The following is a 14484-nucleotide window of genomic DNA, read 5'->3' as shown; positions in this document are numbered from 1 at the left end:
CAATGACAGCGGTCGCGTGGAGTAGTTGTGTTGTCAATGCGCGAGCCTGAGGCGGACATCAAGCGGACACGCGGTGCCTCCGTCTCGTGTTAGCGTGGACGCAAATTTGGGCCAAATGCATTTAGACGGGCATAGAGCGGACGGCTTTTGGGTTAGGTTCATCGCATATGGCCGGTATTTTCATTCATTTGGATGCAAACAGACACACGCGAACAATTTAGGTCCTTACGCCTAGAGTTCCTCTAATCTTGGAGTTCCTCTAATCTATGTCAACAACTGCTTGTTGCAAGGGACTAATTGACGTCAATAGCTCTTTGCTTCTTGCTCATGTGTTGATGTCTACTTCAAATTGAGTTTAAAATGGGTTTAACCTGAAGTTTTAAAATGGTTTTTGTTGGTTTCGGTTGGAGAGTTTGGTTTGTATAAATTTGGATTGTGTTGGTAAGTTTTATTAGTTTGCATGGTCTATGACTTAAACCTTTTCCTGGCCGGCTTGCCTATTTGCTGATGAGCAGTACTGGTCCAATTTCTTTATTTGTTCAAAATTTTGCCGAATGTTAAATGGCGGAACTGAACATTATATATTTTTTTAAAAATAATGTTGCTAATTTTTTTACTTCCCCTTGTCATATCTTTTAAGGTTCTAAACTCTTAAGGAATGTTAGCTCCTGGTCCATCAGGGCTTTGTGGAGCTGGCGGGTCCACCTATAAGAGAGTGAATCGCTCATGTGTTATTTGCTTGGGTCCACTCTCAGGCGAACGTGACACTCATATATTGATTGATGTGTTATACATAAGAATACCACAACCACCCACAAAACAATTTAGTTCACCTCTCAGATAGATGTTGTCTCTATCAAGCAAGAGCGAAGCCAACAAAAAGGGAAATCATTAGTGCAACTAAAAGTCAGCTTAACTCACATGAAATACACAACAAACCCACCGACCATAATATCATGTCAAATAAAAAGGATGGCCTAACTCATGTCTAACGACGGCGCGGCAAAGCGCGTGTCAATCTCTAGTAAAAGTTGGTAGCTGAAACTTTAAGGGCTACCAAATGGCACATGTGGTAAGTAATCCGAGCTTGATGAAACGTTTGGGGCGTGGTCGCGACAAAACTAGTATGTATTTTTTTTTTTTGAGGAAGTATGTGCATGAAAGTTGGTATCGAGAAGTGTTGAGGCACTCGGTGTGTATCTATGTACGTGCCATGTTTGTATACTCCAACACGAGGAGATATTATGCTTACCATGTCTGTCTATTTGATGATCGGTAAATCCACAAACGTGAAAGATTATGCCCTCGGCCAGGTAGAACTCGCGACCCTAACACATAGGACGGGTGCAGAAGACATTCCACTGCGTTGGTAGCAGCTTTCTAAGCGCTACTAGTTAAATACATATTTATATAAAGGTAAAAAAGTGAATTTTAAATTTGATTATAAATTTCATCTGAGATGTTTGATATTTCACGGTTACCTTGTAAAGGGGACCCCTCCCCCGCCCCCGGCGCGTTCTCTCTCGTGAGAAAAATATCCAAAATCTTGTAAGAAATAGAAGGGTGGATCCACACACCCTCCCCCCACCCAACAATCTTTGATGAACAAATCAGCGAAAAAACATGGTGCAGTGGTCCCCGGCAGCAAGAGAAACAAGAACATGTCGTAGTCTAGTAAGAAATAGAAAAGGTGCGCTGCCGTCATCGCCCTCCCTCGCTAGAGTTGGAAAATCTTGTTGTAGCAAACAGTCAGAAAGTCGTCATGCTAAGGCCTCATAGGACTAACGCATCAGAAACAAGAACCACCATCAATGGAGAGACACGTAGATCAGAAGGATCTCACTTGAAGACACACGAATGTAGACGAACGAATGCCGGATTCGAGTAGATCCACCAAACACAACCACCGAGCGAATCATGAGAGTTTTATCGGAGACACACCTCCACACGCCCTCCAATGATGCTAGACAAACCACCGAAATGGGGTCTAGGCAAGTAGAACCTTATTCCATCATCAAGGAGCCGAGATCTTCTCGTCTTCCTGAGCAGGACATAAACCCTAACAAAATCAAAAGAATTGTCTAACAACGGAGCCCTCCTACCGGCAAAGGCCAGGATCCACCGCGCCTCCACGGCTCTAGGGCTACCAGAGACAAGCTGGGCTGGTGGTGTCGCAGGTGGGAGACGAAGGAACCCTAGCTTTTTTGGAGGAGGAGGCGGCGGCTACATAAGAGACTATATATACATATATATATATATATATATATATATATATATATATATATATATATATATATATAAACATATCTTCTAATTTTTACCACCTCAACGTCTTAGCATGGAATCGATCACAGGAAAAGTAAATCTAAAGGCGAAGGTACAAACCGGTGAAGGATCCACCACTCGTCCCTTCGTGAAGATTGGTGCAGCCAATCCTGGTATAATGTTGTGAATGTTTGCTGAGATTGGAGCGGCACAAGAAGCTGTGATCCTTGCTGAGAAGATGGAGATTATTTGTTCATGTTATTATGTAAAGACCTGAACGAGGATGCTGAGTAATGAACGATTAATTACATCCATTTTCGGGGAAAAAAAGAGAGGGCACTCACAAGGCAGATTTGACCGACTGTAAAACTTGATCCGTAGAAGTGACTGGAAATCTCTTCGCGCACATCATATAAAAGATGCGCGTGCATCACGCGGCAACTAGCTCGTCGTTGTTTATCCGACCAATGCATGTGCTAGCTAGTAAAACAACTATTAGATCAGAGACCTTACGAACCCCACCTTTGTTGCAGTAATTCTGCCCTCTGTGCTATTTCCGGGTCGTCAAGGCTGTTCAGTTTATTATGACGCGCGATGTGTGATGTCTCTTTGTCGTGCACAACCTGCTAGCTATCTTAGGTCGATTGGCCTCCACTCAGCAGACGGAAGCGCAGTGCGGCTTGGATTCATAACAAAATAGAAATAAAAAAAATCCTATCCTATCCTATATTTGAGAGCTAATCCTCTCCTATATCCTCTATTTTGTAAGTTTCTAAGCAGTTTATCCATTTCCAGCACATGCAAACCCTCCACTTCATCAACCATATGCAGTTCATTAATATTTCACTTTCTACCACATACAAACCTCCATAACAGATACTCCCTCCTGTCCTTTTTAGTTCGCATATAAGGTTTGTCTGAAGTCAAACCTCATAAACTTTGACCGAATTTATAGAGAAAAATACCAACATTCAGAATGTGAAAATCAACAACGTTAGATGCGTCATGACTTTATGTTTTCATATTGTATAAATTTAGTATTGTACATATTAATATTTTTTCATATAAATATGGTCAAACTTTATGAAGCTTGACTTCAGACAATTCTTATACGCGAAGTAAAAAGGACCGGAGGGAGTACATGCAAGCCCGCCATGTCATCTTCCTTTATTTTTATTTTCACCAACAAATTATTCCATCTCGATCCATACTCGAAAGACAGAGTACAGGCCAAGTGTACCTTGGGAGCACATTGCATTAAAGCCAGTATTTAATGAGCTGTCCGTGAAACAAATTATCTGGCAGTATAACGGAAAGGAATCTTGAGCTGACCCGCTCTGCTCCTGAGCTGTGTGCGTAACGAGGCATGTCGACGCGCATGGCCCTGTCATGCAACAAACAGCTCCACGCTCAGCTTTTGAGCAGTGTGGGTAAGAAATTTCGACGAGCACAGCTCACCTCGAGTTCCACGAGTGAATGATTAAATCAGTGTTAATTTCTGTAGCAGTAGGCAAAAATGCACGCTATATAAACCCTCCTAGCTAGGTAAGTAATCAACACACACACAACACCAGCCTCATAGCAAAGAGAAAGAGAAAGCAATGGCTGCCAAGTCTTCACACACGATGACAATCCCCACCGACGCTGAGCTGGTCCAGGCGCAGGCTGACCTTTGGCGCCACAGCCTCAGCTACCTCACACCAATGGCGCTCAGGTGCGCCATCCAGCTCGGCATCCCTACCGCGATCCACCGCCACGGTGGTGCCGCGTCGTTGATTGACCTGGTTACCACGCTATCCCTCCCGCCATCAAAGGCGCCGTTCCTCAGCCGCCTCTTGCGGCTGCTGTCCACGACGGGGGTACTGGCGTCAAACGAGGTTGGGATCTACAGCCTCGTCCCGCTGTCCTACCTTCTCGTGGATGGTGTACTCGTTGATGGAGATGCTAGCCAGGCAGCTCTTGTGCTCTGCTTGACCTCGCGGTATCACATGGAGGCGGCTATGGGGTTGGCCGACTGGTTCAAAAAGGATATCGCTCAACCCTTGCCATCACCATTCGAGGACGTGCATGGCGCGACACTCTTCGAGGAGAGTATGGCCGTCCTCGACCCTGAGAGTGACAAGTTATTCAATGAAGCTTTAGCTGCCCACGACCATATGGGAATCGGTACAATATTGCGGGAGTGTCATGGCCTATTCAATGGCTTGCAGTCGCTCACCGATTGTTGCGGTGGCGATGGAACGACGGCTAAGGCCATTGTCAAGGCCTTCCCTCACATAAAGTGCAATGTGTTGGACCTTCCCAAAGTGGTCGATAAAGCTCCGAGCGATGGTCTCGTTAACTATGTCGCTGGTGACATGTTCCACTCCATCCCACCAGCTCAAGCTATAATGGTCAAGGTACAAATAAAGTGATATCTCTCTGCAAAGTAGTATTTTTTTTCTTGGATTCTATATCGCATAGAAATTGAGATCAGTAATGTGCACATACTTTTTAGGGTCCTTTTTATTTAAATGAAAACAATGACCAATACTCATGCATAATTACACCGAGTTCATAAACTGTGTCCTTTATCATTGCTTAACCATATGGATATTTCTCCGTGCTAGCTTGTTCTACACTTCTGGAGCGACGACGACTGCATCAATATCCTAGCTCAATGCAAGAAGGCCATTCCTTCCCGAGAAGCAGGAGGAAAAGTTATTGTCATAGACATGGTGGTTGATTCTTCTTCACCGATGTTTGAAACTCAACTGTTGATGGATGTGGCAATGATGGTATGTACGAGAGGACGACAACGGGATGAAAATGATTGGAATGCCATCTTTATGAAAGCAGGGTTTAGCGACTACAAAATTGTCAAGAAGCTTGGAGCTCGTGGTGTCATGGAAGTCTATCCATAAGTTTGTGATGCAAATGTTGTGATGGTGACCGTTTGGTATAAATAAAGTACGTAGTGGTGTGCTATAAGAAATAAATAAGGGAGTCTGGTGCCTTGCTTTTTAATGGAAAACACAATGGAACTCAAATTAGTAGCTCAGCCCGTGCCTTGTCACAACATAACCGGAGCGTGTATTTAAATTAGTTTTGAGAAGTATTGAGTCACTCAGTGTGTGTCTGTGTACACGGTATGTTTGTATGCTCCAACATGCTGAAATATCAAGTTTATATTATGTTATATGCCTAGCAATAACCTTATTTTCAAATGGAGAGCATTCGTATATATATGGCTGTCATGCTAATATCCTTTCCCCAACTCTCGTCGTTGCCACCATATGTACAAACAAGCAACAACAACCGATTCCTCTAGTCCCAAAGTTCCCAAGACATGAGACTGCCCTTTTTTATTGCATAAGATATATTCGAGCACAACTGAGCCCGATCTGTCCACAATCAGGGCATATTTAATGACATCATGAAGACCCAGTTCCTCCCAAATGCACCAGACACGAGGACATGTGAAGAGGAGATGATAAATATTCTCTGGACCCGTCTAGCATACCGGGCATTGCGGCGATACAGGGATATGTCTTGTTGGCAAGACAACCTTTCCGGGCACGGTACCATGCAAGGCCTTCCAAATGAAAATTTTAGTCTTGCTTGGCACTTTTAACTTCAGCAAAATATCCCATACAGGGTTTGGTCTTGAAGCTCCCTGTCCATCTTCTCTTTTCACCCCTAGCACCAAATTGATGCTCCCATTCTGTATAGTACGCCGATTGTACCGAGAATAAGAAGATTATGTGTTGTGCCAAGCAACAAGATCATCCTGCTTGTGCTCACTCAATGGGATCATAAGAATATTGTGCATCAATGGGCAAAAGAGATATTCATCCCACCTGCAGGAGTCATGATCACTTAACACATCAACTATTCGAAGAATGCAATTCCCTCTTCTGGTAATGATCTTTCTAGAAGAGCAATTTGGGACCCAGTGGTCCTCCCAAATATAGTTTTTTGCTCTGTTTCCAACTCTCCATATGTGTCCATGTCTGAAAGATTGCACACCCGCGAAAATGCTCTGCCGTGTGAAAGAAGAGCCCATTTTGGATCTAGCGGCTCGGAAGGTTTCCATTAGAATAGTATTTAGCCCTCAACACCTGAGCGCATAATGAGTCCTGGTTATTGAGGAGTCTCCAAGACTGTTTGGATAGCACAACAACATTAAAAGAGTGCAAATCATGAAACCCCATGCCTCCGAGCTTGTTTGGTATGCACATTATCCACCAGGAGAATCAATGCATTTTTCTTTGACCATCTGAGTCACCCCACCAAAAAGCAGACATAACATCATTCATCTCCTTATATAATTTCTCGGGATCTAAAAACTTTCATAGCAAACACCGGAATTGATTGTATCACCGCCTTAATTAGAATTTTGTTTGCACCCAAGGACAAAAGCTTCTCCTTTCACCCCTTGAGCCTTTCAATGATTCTCATCAGAAGATAAATAAAACTATCACTTCTATCCAGCCCCACCATGGAGGGTCATCCAAGATATTTATTCACATATGGCTTCAGTGAAAATATTTAATTCAGTGCAGATCAGAGCTTTCACATCTACATCCACATTTGAACTGAGGAAAACACTGCATTTCGCTTCACTAATTTGTTGTTCAAAGTTGCAAAAATGCATAGGAGCATCCGCGGGCTCACCCTCCCTATATCTCACCACTGAGTAAGCATAGGGATCTGTACCACTATATTAATCTGCATGTATTCCTCAAATTTAATTGGACGTATGCTTTGTTTTAGGAGAGGTGTTTTTTATAGTCTTAATGATCTGTGACAAAAAAATAAATGGATCTACATGTGAATGATTGGACACTTGGACTGGACATCTGACAATGCCCCATATGCATGTAAATTTTACGAGCCCTACGTTTTGAATCATGTAAACACATTTAATAAATGCATCTACATCTGAACACATCTTCATATGATTACTGTTTTTGACGAATCATATAAACACATCTAATATTTAGTTGTACACTTCGCAGCTTGTGGAGTACCAAGTTCCTAGGAAATTTCTTTCAACACTAATTCCTAGAAAATTATGTAGGTAAATCCAAGAGATTTCTCAACATATTTCTTGTTATTTTTTTAAGTGAAAAACTGAGAACGTCATCGTAATAGTTCCAGAAACTTCCTTAATAATCTAAGTTTAAAAAAATATCGAAGGAATTATTCTGTTCTAAGAAGCTGAGAATTTAATAATAAGATTCTAAGGAAGGCACAATTAATCGTCAAAATCCAAACAAATGTATCCCATCACATAGGCACAAACAAAATTGCTACATGCCATCGGTGGAAGAGACAGTTTCTATCTTTACATTTTTACAGTGCTTCGTCCTGGTTCTTTTTATTAAATGGACGTGTACCAAAAGTCTTTGCCATTCATTGCTCCGTTGAAATCTTTGGTATGTTTTTCAGGCATAGTACCTCAGACTGAATGACCGGAGAGCATTTACTGTTGGCATATACACAAACACGTTGTATTGCGTTCTTGCTGCCAATTAAAATAAAACATGCACCGATCCCCAAACAAACAACTAGTGGCTTTGATTCATGGGGTGTGCCTCGCCGTGTGCTCCTAGTCCGATTCCTCCCAAGTTGGCACAATATTCATCCAATACTTGTCTCAATGAGGTTGCATTAATCAAAACAACAAAGGAAGTGCTTTGAGATTGGTTCAAAAAAAAAGGTGCTTTGAGTACAACCTTTAAAAAATAATATTATTATCGATGTAAATCAATGGTAAAGATTAAAACTTACCCCTTCATTGAAAAGGATCTTTTAGTATATGAAGAAAAGCTCAAACTTTTTAAATTTTTTAAATATATTTGTCAACTGTTTAAGTTAGTACAAAGAACATCGGAAGTAAAAGTTACATTTAGGTTCTTAGACCACTCAGTGATGACGTACAAGCACTCGAGCGAGCAGAAGACGTGCCGTCGCCATCGCTCATCCACCGCCGGAGCTGGACAAACCTTGTTGTAGTAGATAGTCAAAAAGTCGTCATTAAGGCCCCAAAGGACCAGCACACCAGAACAGCAACCGCCGCCCATGAAAAAAACCCAAAGATCCTTAATCAATTTGATTCATGTGTTTTCTCTCCCTACGCCGCCACGCCACCTTTGATGTCGCCCAAGATGGCCATGGCCTCGCCGCATGCTCTGAGTATCATACAGTCGATCGTGTTGCCAACGGTGTGCTCTGCTCACTCCGCCATTTGCGCGTCCGTCATCATCGCCGCTGTGCTGTGGACCATGGGATGCGCGTCCTGCGTCGTGCCTTGCAGCGGACCTCACCATCACATTCATCGGGGAGCGAGGTCACTTACAGTTCTTGTCGTGGTCTGTGCCAGTTGTTGCCGTCCGGGGCGGAGCTTGCTTACCTACAGCCGTCCACCGTCACGTACCTAGGTTTGCCTACCTCCGGTGCATGCGGCCGTGTGGCCCGGGCCTAGGGCGTCGGGGAGGTTGCATCCAGTTGGTTATTGCATCGGACTGAGGCAACGCGGGCGACGCCCGCGGCGAGCGCCGCGATCCGGGCGCCGGCGCCCGTTGACCCTGGTACGAGGCATATCGGCGGGCGGTTCTGGATCCTCGCGGCATCGGACAATGAGGATGACGACGGCAGGGATCACGCCGGAGCTTCGCCGGACGAATACTCACCAACGCCTTCGTACATGATCTGCGAGGCGTTTAGTCCTGGGTATTCGGAAGAGGAGGTGGCCACGTTGGTGGACGACGTCGTGCCAAGTGATGATCCGGCGCGGCTTGGGCTGCATCCCGAGGACAAGGTGGAGGTAGTTCGCCGGGTTATTCACCGGAGGACGGCGGTGACTGCGATCCGGCCTTGGAAAGGGCCGCTACCTAAGGTATGCATCAAACCTTTAACATTGTCAGATTTCTTCCAGCCAGATTCATGGACTCGTGTAGTCAGTAAGAAAAAGAAGAGGAAAGGGAGGCCGGAGGCGGCACCGCCGGCGCCGGAGATTAGCACGGTGGCTGAGATCCGGGCGGCTAGGGCTGCCCGTTTGAAATTCATCTTGGGCCGATCTGAAGCTGTGGATGAGCGGGCCGGCTTGGACCTCGTGAGTGGGTATGTGGCCCAACATGAGGAAGCCGAGGAGGGGCTAGGTGGACCGGTGCGTATTGGGTATGTGGCCCAGAAAGATCAGGTCGCTCCTCCTGTGCCTATCGACACATGCAGCGATCACGATCGACGTGAGTCTGAGTCTTCATCGCTGCCACCGCATAGGTTTTCTTCGCGACGTGCTTTGCCTGGCTTTCTCGGTGCGGAATAGGCCGTGCCGCCCATATTCCCCGTCTCACCATGGCTGGGCGAGGGGGTGCTCCGCCGGGACCGAGGCCGTCGGGAGCTGCCGGGGTTCTGCCGACAAGCCGTGGAGCTGCGCCTCCCTCGGCCCAAAGGCAACCTGTGGCTGCCGGTAACGCGGGCACGGGCCGTGCTGCTGCGGCTCCGCCTGGGCAGCGGCCGGCGGGGGCCGGGGGTATGGCTTCGGCTAGAAGTGGTGGTGCCCCACCACCGGGTCAGCGGCCACCGACTGCCTTCATGGTCGTGCAGGCTGTGGCGGGTTGAGGTGCGGGCTCGTTGGGACCTCGGCCGCCACCGCCTGGGGCCGCCGTGGTGGCGCAGCGCAAGCAGGCGCAGACACAGGGGTTGCAGCCTCGGGCTCCGCATCCCCATGTTGCTGCTTGGCCGGTACAGAAGCGCGCTGGACCGATGCCAAATACTGCTCCGCCGCAACAAGAGAGTGATGGGGGCGCCAGTCTTGCTCAAGTGTCAGTCCACCGTGCTGCTAATGGACCACCTCGGGGTCAATGGGGCGATGATGGCATTAATTCTTACAGCGAGGGGCATCATCGTGGCTCGTCGTCGTCAGGCGGCGGGCGTGGCTATGCGTGGCAGAGCGATGGAACGGCTGAAAGACCGTTTTATGGTCCTCCAGGAGGCTTTGTCAAGGGGGCATCTGGCCCTGATCACTGGCACAGAGGTGGATACCGTGGTCATTGCGGTCATCGCGGTGGGAGAAACCGTTACCGCCAACATCCGCCGGCGGTCGTTGTGGAACAGACAGCGTACATGGAGGTGGCTACTTCTGGGCAGGTGATAACCCACAAGTGTAGGGGATCGCAACAGCTTTCGACGGTAAAGTATTCAACCCAAATTTATTGATTCGACACAAGGGGAGCCAAAGAATATTCTTGAGTATTAGCAGTTGAGTTGTCAATTCAACCACACCTGGATAACTTAGTATCTGCAGCAAAGTATTTAGTAGCAAAAGTGGTATGATAATAAAGGTAACGGTGGCAAAAGTAAAGATAATAGTTTTTGGGTTTTTGTAGTAGTTGTAACAGTAGCAACGAAAAAGTAAATAAGCGAAGAACAATATGTGAAAAGCTCGTAGGCAATGGATCAGTGATGGATAATTATGTCTGATGCGATTCCTCATATAGCTATAACATAGGGTCACACAGAACTAGCTCCAATTCATCAATGTAATTTAGGCATGTATTCCATAAATAGTCATACATGCTTATGGAAAAGAACTTGCATGACATCTTTTGTCCTACCCTCCCGTGGCAGCGGGGTCCTAGCGGAAACTAAGGGATATTAAGGCCTCCTTTTAATAGAGAACCGGAACAAAGCGTTGGCACATAGTGAATACATGAACTCCTCAAACTATGGTCATCACCGAGAAGTATCCCGATTATTATCACTTCGGGGTTGTCGGATCATAACACATAATAGGTGACTATAGACTTGCAAGATAGGATCAAGAACACACATATATTCATGAAAACATAATAGGATAATAGGTTCAGATCTGAAATCATAGCACTCGGGCCCTAGTGACAAGCATTAAGCATAGCAAAGTCATAGCAACATCAATCTCAGAACATAGTGGATACTAGGGATCAAACCCTAACAAAACTAACTTGATTACATGGTAAATCTCATCCAACCCATCACCATCCAACAAGCCTATGATGGAATTACTCACGCACGGTAGTGAGCATCATGAAATTGGTGATGGAGGATGGTTGATGATGACGACGGCGATGAATCCCCCTCTCCGGAGCCACGAATGGACTCCAGATCAGCCCTCCCGAGAGAGATTAGGGCTTGGCGGCGGCTCCGTGTCGTAAAACGCGATGAAACTTTCTCTCTGATTTTATTCTCCCCGAACGTGAATATATGGAGTTGGAGTTGAGGTCGGTGGAGGTTCAGGGGGCCCACGAGATAGGGGGGCGTGCCCGGGGAGGGGGCGCGCCCCCCTGTCTCGTGGACAGGGTGTGGGCCCCCTGGTCTTGATTCTTTCGCCAATATTTTTTATATTTTCCAAAAAGTCGCTTCGTGGATTTTCAGGACATTCCGAGAACTTTTTCTTTTCTACACATAAAACAACATCATGGCAGTTCTGCTGAAAACAGCGTCAGTCCGGGTTAGTTTCATTGAAATCATGCAAGTTAGAGTTCAAAACAAGGGCAAAAGTGTTTGGAAAAGTAGATATGTTGGAGACGTATCAACTCCCTCAATCTTAAACCTTTGCTTGTCCTCAAGCAATTCAGTTGATAAATTGAAAGTGATAAAGAAACTTTTACAAACTCTGTTTGCTTTTGTTGTTGTAAACATGAAAAGCCAGCATTCAAGTTTCAGCAAATATTATGAACCAACCATACTCACAATAACACTTAGGTCTCACAATTACTCATGTCAATAGCATAATCAGCTAGCAAACCATAATAATAAAACTCGGATGACAACACTTTCTCAAAACAATCATAACATGATATAACAAAATGATATCTTGCTAGCCCTTTCTGAGACTACAAAACATAAATGCAGAGCACCTTTAAAGATCAAGGACTGACTAAACATTGTAACATGGTAAAAGAGATCCAGTCAAGTCATACCCAATATAAACCAATAATAATGAATGCAAATGAAAGTGTGCTCTCCAACGGTTGCTTTTTAATAAGAAGGGTGATGACTCAACATAAAAGTAAATAGATAGGCCCTTCACAGAGGGAAGCAGAGATTTGTAGAGGTGCCAGAGCTCGATTTGAAAATAGAGATTGACTAACATTTTGAGCGGCATACTTTCACTATCAATGCAACAACTATGAGATGGCTATATCTTCCATACTACATGCATCATAGGCAGTTCCCAAACAGAATGGTAAAGGTTTATACTCCCCCAACCATCAACAAGCATCAATCCATGGCTTGCTCGAAACAACGAGTGCCTCCAACTAACAACAGCCCTGGGGGAGTTTTGTTTAATTATTTTGATTTGCTTTGATCTTTGGATCATGGGACTGGGCATCCCGGTTACCGGCCCTTTCTCGTGAATGAGGAGCGGAGTCCACTCCTCTTGAGAATAACCCACCTAGCATGGACGATATAGGCAGCCCTAGTTGTAACATGAGCTGCTCGAGCATACAAAACAGAATTTCAGTTGAAGGTTTGGAGTTTGGCACATACAAATTTACTTGGAACGGCAGGTAAATACCGTATATAGGAAGGTATAGTGGACTCATATGGAATAACTTTGGGGTTTAAGGAGTTTGGATGCACAAGCAGTATTCCCGCTTAGTACAAGTGAAGGCTAGCAAAAGACTGGGAAGCGACCAACTGAGAGAGCGACAACAGTCATAACCATGCATTAAAATTAATTCACACCGAATACAAGCATGAGTAGGATATAATCCACCATGAACATAAATATCATGAAGGCTATGTTGATTTGATTCAACTACATGCGTGAACATGTGCCAAGTCGAGTCACTCAATTCATTCAAAGGAGGATATCATCCCATCATACCACATCATAATCATTATAATAGCATGTTGGCACGGAAGGTAAACCATTATGACTCATAACTAATCAAGCATGGCACAAGCAACTATAATCTCTAATTGTCATTGCAAATATGTTTACCTCATAATAGCTGACTCAGAAACGATGAATTCATCGTATTTACAAAAATAAGAGAGGTCGAGTTCATGCCAGCTTTTCTCATCCCAATAATTCCATCATATATCGTCATTATTGCCTTTCACTTGCACGACCGAACAATGTGTATAATAATAATAGTGCACGTGCATTGGACTAAGCTGGAATCTGCAAGCATTCAACTCAAGACAGAAGACAAGTAATATGGGCTCTAAGTTAAATAAACAATCATGCATATGAGAGCCACTAAACATTTTCAATATGGTCTTCTCGACCTCCAAAGGAAAGAAAAGAAAAGAAAACTATTTACACGGGAAAGCTCCCAACAAGTAAGAAGAAGAACTAGAAATCTTTTTGGGTTTTCATTTTAATTTCTACTACAAGCATGGAAATTAAACTAACTAATTTTTTTGGTTTTTCTTAAGGATTATCAAACACACAAGAAGAAAACTCAAAAAATAAATTTAAACTAGCATGGATAATACAATGAAAGAGTATGAGCACCGACGACTAGTGTGTGAACATGAATGTAAAGTCGGTGAGAAATACGTACTCCCCCAAGCTTAGGCTTTTGGCCTAATTTGGTCTAGTACCGAGGACAGCCTCGCTGATATCCGTAAGTGAAACTGGGGTCGTACTGAGATGCAGCGGCAACCGCCTCCTGAGCTGCGGCATGTTGGCGAGCCACCTCCGCTCTCCCCTCGTGTTCAGCTGCTTCTTCCCTGGTGACAACATATCTTCCTTTTGCCTGATAATCAAAAAGGTAGGGAACAGGAAGAGTGACATGGACGACGTTGCGTCTGTCATAGTTTAGTCGATATTGGAGAAATTGTTCATTCCTCCTAAGAAATTGATGATTGACCATAGTTTCATAATCCAAAAGAACAGGTGGTATAATCATATCCCCTTCTCGTGGGGCTATACCAAGATAATTAGCCACACGGGTTGCATAAATTCCTCCAAATAAATTTCCCTTTCTACTACTATTCTGCAACCTACATGCGACTATTGCCCCCAAGTTATAACCTTTATAACCTAACACAGCACTCTTGAGGACACACAGATCAGGAACACACATGTGACATGCTTCATCCTTACCGTTAATACATCTACCAATGAAGAGAGGAAAATAATGTATAGCAGGAAAATGAATGCTACCTATGGTAGCTTGTGCTATGTCCCTAAATTCTCCCACAGTAATACTAGCAAGGAAATCTCTAAATTCAGAT

The 14484-nt window shown here is 44.7% G+C and overlaps 1 protein-coding gene across 1 annotated transcript; it reads left to right on the top strand.

The window, feature by feature from the left end:
- Positions 1 to 3812: 3812 nt before the first annotated feature.
- LOC123068416 (flavonoid O-methyltransferase-like protein Os11g0303600) lies at positions 3813 to 5443 on the top strand. The gene is made up of 2 exons (XM_044491005.1): positions 3813 to 4664; positions 4875 to 5443. The coding sequence occupies exons 1-2, from the start codon at positions 3867 to 3869 to the stop codon at positions 5166 to 5168; spliced, it is 1092 nt and encodes a 363-aa protein (XP_044346940.1). The 5' UTR covers positions 3813 to 3866; the 3' UTR covers positions 5169 to 5443.
- Positions 5444 to 14484: the final 9041 nt, after the last annotated feature.

The sequence above is a fragment of the Triticum aestivum genome, chromosome 3B (genome assembly GCF_018294505.1).
Source record: "Triticum aestivum cultivar Chinese Spring chromosome 3B, IWGSC CS RefSeq v2.1, whole genome shotgun sequence".
Taxonomy (NCBI): Eukaryota; Viridiplantae; Streptophyta; class Magnoliopsida; order Poales; family Poaceae; genus Triticum; species Triticum aestivum.
This window is presented reverse-complemented; position numbering and strand designations above follow the sequence as displayed.

What these genes read in the sequence shown, in the direction of transcription:
- LOC123068416 (XM_044491005.1), top strand. Translation starts at nt 3,867, where the DNA reads ATGGCTGCCAAGTCTTCACACACGATGACAATCCCCACCGACGCTGAG. An exon ending in CTCAAGCTATAATGGTCAAG is followed by an intron (nt 4,665 to 4,874) that starts GTACAAATAAAG and finishes TCTCCGTGCTAG; the next exon opens with CTTGTTCTACACTTCTGGAG.